Source organism: Mytilus trossulus, chromosome 2 (genome assembly GCF_036588685.1).
Source record: "Mytilus trossulus isolate FHL-02 chromosome 2, PNRI_Mtr1.1.1.hap1, whole genome shotgun sequence".
Taxonomy (NCBI): domain Eukaryota; kingdom Metazoa; phylum Mollusca; class Bivalvia; order Mytilida; family Mytilidae; genus Mytilus; species Mytilus trossulus.
This window is the reverse complement of record NC_086374.1, coordinates 73,836,807-73,846,310: the sequence shown is the minus strand read 5'-3', so window position 1 is coordinate 73,846,310 and position 9,504 is coordinate 73,836,807. Positions and strand designations below refer to the sequence as shown.

General features: G+C 32.9%; 1 protein-coding gene across 1 annotated transcript; it reads right to left on the bottom strand.

The window, feature by feature from the left end:
• Window positions 1–5,500: 5,500 nt before the first annotated feature.
• On the bottom strand, window positions 5,501–9,070 carry LOC134705999 (uncharacterized PPE family protein PPE12-like). Its single transcript, XM_063564712.1, has 2 exons — window positions 9,056–9,070; window positions 5,501–7,867 (listed from the first exon to the last, which is right to left on the bottom strand). The coding sequence occupies exons 1-2, from the start codon at window positions 9,068–9,070 to the stop codon at window positions 5,501–5,503; spliced, it is 2,382 nt and encodes a 793-aa protein (XP_063420782.1).
• Window positions 9,071–9,504: the final 434 nt, after the last annotated feature.

Here is a 9,504-nt window from a genome sequence, read left to right as displayed (position 1 = left end):
TTAGCCTAATCGTCCATCTTGGTTCACAAGCAGGGTCATCAGACTCATTTTTTTAAACTAGATACCCTAATGACGATTGTGGAAAATTTTGGTTAAATTTGTCTCAGTAGTTTTAGGAGAAGATTTTTTGTAAAAGATTACAAAAATTTACGAAAAATTGAAAAAAAATATTTAAAAGGGAAGTTACTCGTTTAGAGGTCAACTGACCATGATGGTCATGTTGACTTTTTCTTAGATCTTACTTTACAGTTTATCTCTATCTATAAATATATTCAAGATAATAACCAAAAACGGCAAAATTTCCTTAAAATTACCAATTTAGGGGTATTCAGGGGTAGCAACCCAACAACCGGTTGTCCAGTTCATCTGAAAGTTTCAAGGCAGATAGATTTTGACCTGACAAATTAACCCATGTCAGATTTGCTCTAAATGCTCTGGTTTCAGAGATATAAGCCAAAATTTAAATTTGTCCAGGTCACTGGACACATTTTTTAAACTAAATACCCCAATGATGATTGTGGCCAAGTATGGTTAAATTTGGCCCAAGAGTTTCAGAGGAGAAGATTTTTGTAAAAGTAAACGACGACGGATGACGACTATGGACGCCAAGTGATGAGATTTTTTTTTTAAAAGATAAACAATTAACAATGCATGGACTCAATACTATGTATTAACATTTCCTGTAAAATTTGAGTATTATAGAAAATGGTCATATTGTTGATCATGCATACATCCGTTCATTACTTTCAAGATGCTTAAATGTTATTTATAACATAAATTCATACTTTTAAAAATACCAAAGAATCAGATGGAGATCATTGAGTAGCAGCTTTTTACTTATATATTATCATTTTACAATTAAAAAAAAAAAAAAATTTGTATCCTCTAAAACAGTTTATCATGTTGGCTTTCCAACTTTTAATCTCAAGTATACCAGATGAAAATCAATCAATAAATAAGTTTCGTTTCCACAGAAATTAGTAACATAATTAATTACAATAACATGATGATAAAATTGAGAATAACAATATTTTCCAGGCAATGACTAGGAACTATTCCTCTATAAAATTTGAATTCCTTTTATTGGCACTGTAAATTGTTCTTTATAGACTGTTATTCCTGAATGCAATTGATCATGACTGCAACTAAGACTGATATAAATTGGTTGGTGTTTAACACCATTTAGAGCACTTTTGTGAAATTTTGTGGTGGTCAGTTTTTAATGGTGGAGGATGCAAGAGTGCCTGGAGAGAACCATCAACATTTGGTAAGAAAAGACAATTCTGATCAATATAGGTCAAAGTGTAGCCTTCAACACATATCCAATTAAGATTGGAGTCAAACGCACCTGCCAGATGTGGGATTCACAGCCTCAACAGTGGCGTAGCTAGATTATTTTTCAGTGTACGCCCTTACCTCGGAGAGTTGGTTGAAGGCCTCAATCGGATCCAGATTATAAAACCTAGTGGGTTCGAGATGGGGGCTATTTCAGTCATTACAAATTAGTCAATAGCAAGTTGAACATAGACTATTGGTCCGGGAACACAGTTATCGTACTTTGAAAATAGACCATAGTGAGAACAATGTGTTTCCTTGTTACTTGACAATCTTTTTATACTACTTTCAAATTTATTTCTTCATGTTTTATGACTAAATAACAAGAAGGGGGATGAAATTACACTGTAAAACAAATTGTTTCATGTAATTCAAAGTAAAGTAGTGATTTGGTCCAGCTAAAAAAGGTTAAAAATTATCATTTCGGAAGCTGTCAAAAGATTTCAAGCATATTTTTAATTAGAGCCGACGAAGGTTATTATGATTTTGGATATAATTTGTCCAAAAATTGTACTACACTCTGTAAAAAAAATATTGAGAAAGCGCACAAGGGCAGGTTGGATTTTTTTTTATTTTCGTTCATTATCTAAAAGAATTACACTACGATATACATGTAACTGTGTTCTCGGAACAGATAATAAGGTGCATTATGAAAATTCGTAAAGAGTTCCGATTAACCGTGGTTCTCGAGGCTGGGATTACCGCTTCATTTTAGTCCGTTTATGAGTCCATTACAGGATTTTAAATAAACAAATATTTTCTTCAGATTTTTTTTTCTTGATCTTGAATATTAACCTCTGTCTTAATTTCACGTCAATATCTGAAGGTTTTTAAACTAATCATTTAGAAAATATTAACAACAGGGCGTGAGGCCACCTGTGAATTGCCAAAGGACAAGTCCGTATGCCAAATTAAAAAAATGTACTTTCAATATTTTGCATAAATTTATCACAAAAACGATTCAACCAGATTTCATAACTAGAGGCTCTAAAGAGCCTGTGTCGCTCACCTTGGTCTATGTGCATATTAAACAAAGGACACAAATGGATTCATGACAAAATTGTATTTTGGTGATGGTGATGTGTTTGAAGTTCTTACTTTACTGAACATTCTTGCTTCTTACAATTATATCTATAATGAACCTTGCCCATTAGTTACAGAGAAAAATATTTGGTAAAAATTTACATAAAATTACCGAATTAATGAAAATTGTTAAAAATTGACTATAAAGGGCAATAACTCCTTAAGGGGTCAATTGACCATTTAGGTCATGTTGACTTATTTGTAGATCTTACTTTGCTGAACATTATTGCTGTTTACAGTTTATCTCTATCTATAATAGTATTCAAGATAATAACCAAAAACGGCAAAATTTCTTTAAAAATTACCAATTGGAGGGCAGCAAGCCAACAACCGATTGTCCAATTCATCTGAAAATTTCAGGGCAGATAGATATTGACCTGATAAACATTTTTATCCCATGTCAAAGTTCCTCAAAATGCTTTGGTTTTTGAGTTATAAGCCAAAAACTGCATTTTACCCCTATGTTCTATTTTTAGCCGTGGCGGCCATCTTGGTTGGTTGACCGGGTCACGCCACACATTTTTTAAACTAAATACCCCAAAGATGATTGTGGCCAAGTTTGGATTAATTTGGCTCAGTAGTTTCAGAGGAGAAGATTTTTGTAAAAGATTACTTAGATTTATGAAAAATGGTTAAAAATTGACTATAAAGGGCAATAACTCCTAAAGGGGTCAACTGACCATTTCGGTCATGTTGACTTATTTGTAAATCTAACTTTGCTGAACATTATTACTGTTTACAGTTTATCTCTATCTATAATAATATTCAAGATAATAACCAAAAACAGCAAAATTTCCTCAAAATTACCAATTCAGGGGCAGCAACCCAACAACAGGTTAAACGATTCATCTGAAAATTTCAGGGCAGATAGATATTGACCTGATAAACATTTTTACCCCATGTCAGATTTCCTTTAAATGCTTTGGTTTTTGAGTTATAAGCCAAAAACTGCATTTTACCCCTATGTTCTATTTTTAGCCGTGGCGGCCATCTTGGTTGGATGACCGGGTCACGCCACACATTTTTTAAACTAGATACCCCAATGATGATTGTGGCCAAGTTTGGTTTGATTTGGCCCAGTAGTTTCAGAGGAGCAGATTTTTGTAAAAGCTAACGCCGGACGACGACGGACGACGGACGACGGACGACGGACGCCGGACGCCAAGTGATGAGAAAAGCTCACTTGGCCCTTTGGGCCAGGTGAGCTAAAAATCGATAAAGTTTTGACAAAATAATTGAAGTGTAACAAACTTTAACCACATAATGTATCTACTTGTTAACTGCAAAAAGAAATATAGAATAATAGGTAGTTTCGTTTTTGATACTGACTATATCATGTGGAATATCTAGACGAGCCCGTTAGGGCGAGTTGAGATATTCCATATGATATAGTCAGTATCAAAAACGAAACTACCTATTATTTTGTTTATCGGTAGTTATGACGTCTCACAATGTATTGCCTAATATTATTAATTCGTATAATTTAACAAATTTGATTCGTTCATGGATAGTCACATGTTAAACTATATTTTTGAAGGTAGAGTGAAAACGGCGTATAGCAAAAAGCATATTGACCGGCAAAAAGCATATCGCACGGTTATTTTTAGAATATCTAAAAACCGATATACTTTGTGACGTCATGTAATGAATTTCAGGAAATCGTTTAACGTTTTGAAACACATAATATCTGTGATCGATTATTTGACGAAAAAAATCTTCGAATACATAAGATATATAAAAAAAAGTAAATGAAATAACAACTAATATGTTGTTATTGTCAAGGAGAAAATGTAATATCTATAAAATTCCAACAAACCTAAATGACGATTTTGATACAAATATGGTCGGAAATTAATAATATAACAAATATAGCCTTTGTATGAGGTCAATACAGGATATATCGACCCAAAGAAGTATATCGACCTCGGACTTCGTCCTCAGTCAATATACTTCTTTCAGGTCAATATATCCTTGTATCGACCTCATACAAAGGCTATATTTGTATAATATTTTCAGTGATACAGCCAGTACGTTGATACTCGAAAATAAAACCAAAGGGAAAATATACGAATTACCGATAAATTCTTTTTATCATTAAAATAGGGGGGGAAATTAAAAATATGAATTCATCATTATGTTCTGGATACATTTCATGATGTTTTTTAAAAAAAGTTGACCACATACTGAACCTTAATGTTGACGCCATCTACAAAATCTAGGATCGCTATTTCTTGATTTCGCGACATAGAATAGATGTCACAGGCTTGGATAAAATTCAAAGCATTCATCGAATCTCAGCTGATTATTAATTGCTTTAAACAAAAGGAAAGTCAGAAGAATTCCAAGTAGATTAAGACTTTGACTGACAGAAAGTAAAAACATAATATAATACGGTACCATCTGATTGAAAAGTAAATTTCGTCACCTTTTGTTCGCAGTTACAAGATTTTGAAGAAAGATTTACAAGACTGATGTGCTTTAAACCAGATCGTTTTGAATTATTGAGATTAAAATATTTTTTTAACCAAAAATCAAGTGTACGCCCGGGCGTTTTGACGTAAACGTAGCTACGCGCATGACAAGGGATTTCTGTGTTACCAGCTTTAGTACTTTCAAACTTCTTACTTGTAATCGATTCTTCAGTCAATCAAATCTTTCATCTTTTGTTGTCAGAGAGTGAACCAAGTTTGATTTAGTTTCCCTCAAAGATGTAAACATTATGAAGTGACAGTTTATATCAAGATTGAAAGTATTTGCCCTTTGTCCCAGTGACAAAAAGTTTTAAATACACATATCAGTCCATTTGCTATCTGTTAGTTCACATGTCACAATTTAAAAGGTGGAATCAGCTGAACATATTCTGAAGATATTTTATAAGAGAACGAAATATTTTCTTCAAACTTATTTTTATAAAAATCAAAGCAGTTGAATTTTGGGGAAATGTCTTATATATAATACCAATTTGATGTACTTTATGTACAATTTTGGGAAGTATAGATGTGTACAGTATCTGTGTTGGAAGCAGTACTTTGACCTATAATGGTTTACTTTTTACAAATTGTGACTTGGGTGGAGAGTTGTCTCATTGGCACTCAAACCACATCATCTTAGATCTATCCTCTTTAAGATTACCAGTATTACTAGTACTAGTGATATCCTCTTTAAGATTACCAGTATTACCAGTATTAGTGATATCCTCTTTAAGATTACCAGTATTACCATTATTAGTGATTTCCTCTTTAAGATTGTCAGTACTAGTGATATCCTCTTTAAGATTACCAGTATTACCAGTATTAGTGATATCCTCTTTAAGATTACCAGTATTACCAGTATTAGTGATTTCCTCTTTAAGATTACCAGTACTAGTGATATCCTCTTTAAGATTACCAGTATTACTAGTTCTAGTGATATCCTCTTTAAGATTACCAGTATTACCAGTATTAGTGATATCCTCTTTAAGATTACCAGTATTACCAGTATTAGTGATTTCCTCTTTAAGATTACCAGTACTAGTGATATCCTCTTTAAGATTACCAGTATTACTAGTTCTAGTGATATCCTCTTTAAGATTTCCAGTATTACCAGGACTAGTGATTTCCCCTTTAAGATTACCAGTATTACCAGTATTAGTGATATCCTCTTTAAGATTACCAGTATTACTAGTATTAGTGATTTCCCCTTTAAGATTACCAGTATTACTAGTATTAGTGATTTCCCCTTTAAGATTACCAGTATTACTAGTACTAGTGATACCCTCTTTAAGATTACCAGTGTTACCAGTATTAATGATATCCTCTTTAAGATTTCCAGTATTACCAGTACTAGTGATTTCCTCTTTAAGATTACCAGTACTAGTGATATCCTCTTTAAGATTACCAGTATTACTAGTTCTAGTGATATCCTCTTTAAGATTTCCAGTATTACCAGGACTAGTGATTTCCCCTTTAAGATTACCAGTATTACCAGTATTAGTGATACCCTCTTTAAGATTACCAGTGTTACCAGTATTAATGATATCCCCTTTAAGATTACCAGTATTACCAGTATTAGTGATTTCCTCTTTAAGATTACCAGTACTAGTGATATCCTCTTTAAGATTACCAGTATTACTAGTTCTAGTGATATCCTCTTTAAGATTTCCAGTATTACCAGGACTAGTGATTTCCCCTTTAAGATTACCAGTATTACCAGTATTAGTGATATCCTCTTTAAGATTACCAGTATTACTAGTATTAGTGATTTCCCCTTTAAGATTACCAGTATTACTAGTATTAGTGATTTCCCCTTTAAGATTACCAGTATTACTAGTACTAGTGATACCCTCTTTAAGATTACCAGTGTTACCAGTATTAATGATATCCTCTTTAAGATTTCCAGTATTACCAGTACTAGTGATTTCCTCTTTAAGATTACCAGTACTAGTGATATCCTCTTTAAGATTACCAGTATTACTAGTTCTAGTGATATCCTCTTTAAGATTTCCAGTATTACCAGGACTAGTGATTTCCCCTTTAAGATTACCAGTATTACCAGTATTAGTGATACCCTCTTTAAGATTACCAGTGTTACCAGTATTAATGATATCCTCTTTAAGATTTCCAGTATTACCAGTACTAGTGATATCCTCTTTAAGATTACCAGTGTTACCAGTATTAGTGATATACTCTTTAAGATTACCAGTACTAGTGATATCCTCTTTAAGATTACCAGTATTACTAGTACTAGTGATATCCTCTTTAATATTACCAGTATTACTAGTACTAGTGATATCCTCTTTAAGATTACCAGTATTACCAGTACTAGTGATTTCCCTTTTAAGATTACCAGTATTGCCAGTACTAGTGATTTCCCCGTTAAGATTACCAGTATTAGTGATATCCTCTTTAAGATTACCAGTATTAGTGATATCCCCTTTAAGATTACCAGTATTACCAGTTCTAGTGATATCCTCTTTAAGATTACCAGTGTTACCAGTATTAGTGATATTCTCTTTAAGATTACCAGTATTACCAGTACTAGGGATATCCTCTTTAAGATTACCAGTATTAGTGATTTCCCCTTTAAGATTACCAGTATTACCAGTTCTAGTGATATCCTCTTTAAGATTACCAGTGTTACCAGTATTAGTGATATCCTCTTTAAGATTACCAGTATTAACAGTACTAGTGATATCCTCTTTAAGATTACCAGTATTAGTGATTTCCCCTTTAAGATTACCAGTATTAGTGATATCCTCTTTAAGATTACCAGTATTACCAGTATCAGTGATTTCCCCTTTAACATTACCAGTACTAGTGATATCCCCTTTAAGATTACCAGTATTACCAGTTCTAGTGATATCCTCTTTCAGATTACCAGTATTTCCAGTACTAGTGATATCCTCTTTAAGATTACCAGTATTACCAGTATTAGTGATATCCCCTTTAAAATTACCAGTATTAGTGATTTCCTATATTTTGCAAAATAATTGTAGTTTGTCAATTTTTGTGTACATGTAGCCTGTCATTATTGAGCATGCGCGTAGCTACGTTTACGTCAAAACGCCCGGGCGTACACTTGATTTTTGGTTAAAAAAATATTTTAATCTCAATAATTCAAAACGATCTGGTTTAAAGCACATCAGTCTTGTAAATCTTTCTTCAAAATCTTGTAACTGCGAACAAAAGGTGACGAAATTTACTTTTCAATCAGATGGTACCGTATTATATTATGTTTTTACTTTCTGTCAGTCAAAGTCTTAATCTACTTGGAATTCTTCTGACTTTCCTTTTGTTTAAAGCAATTAATAATCAGCTGAGATTCGATGAATGCTTTGAATTTTATCCAAGCCTGTGACATCTATTCTATGTCGCGAAATCAAGAAATAGCGATCCTAGATTTTGTAGATGGCGTCAACATTAAGGTTCAGTATGTGGTCAACTTTTTTTAAAAAACATCATGAAATGTATCCAGAACATAATGATGAATTCATATTTTTAATTTCCCCCCTATTTTAATGATAAAAAGAATTTATCGGTAATTCGTATATTTTCCCTTTGGTTTTATTTTCGAGTATCAACGTACTGGCTGTATCACTGAAAATATTATACAAATATAGCCTTTGTATGAGGTCGATACAAGGATATATTGACCTGAAAGAAGTATATTGACTGAGGACGAAGTCCGAGGTCGATATACTTCTTTGGGTCGATATATCCTGTATTGACCTCATACAAAGGCTATATTTGTTATATTATTAATTTCCGACCATATTTGTATCAAAATCGTCATTTAGGTTTGTTGGAATTTTATAGATATTACATTTTCTCCTTGACAATAACAACATATTAGTTGTTATTTCATTTACTTTTTTTTATATATCTTATGTATTCGAAGATTTTTTTCGTCAAATAATCGATCACAGATATTATGTGTTTCAAAACGTTAAACGATTTCCTGAAATTCATTACATGACGTCACAAAGTATATCGGTTTTTAGATATTCTAAAAATAACCGTGCGATATGCTTTTTGCCGGTCAATATGCTTTTTGCTATACGCCGTTTTCACTCTACCTTCAAAAATATAGTTTAACATGTGACTATCCATGAACGAATCAAATTTGTTAAATTATACGAATTAATAATATTAGGCAATACATTGTGAGACGTCATAACTACCGATAAACAAAATAATAGGTAGTTTCGTTTTTGATACTGACTATATCATATGGAATATCTCAACTCGCCCTAACGGGCTCGTCTAGATATTCCACATGATATAGTCAGTATCAAAAACGAAACTACCTATTATTCTATATTTCTTTTTGCAGTTAACAAGTAGATACATTATGTGGTTAAAGTTTGTTACACTTCAATTATTTTGTCAAAACTTTATCGATTTTTAGCTCACCTGGCCCAAAGGGCCAAGTGAGCTTTTCTCATCACTTGGCGTCCGGCGTCCGTCGTCCGTCGTCCGTCGTCCGTCGTCGTCCGGCGTTAGCTTTTACAAAAATCTTCTCCTCTGAAACTACTGGGCCAAATCAAACCAAACTTGGCCACAATCATCATTGGGGTATCTAGTTTAAAAAATGTGTGGCGTGACCCGG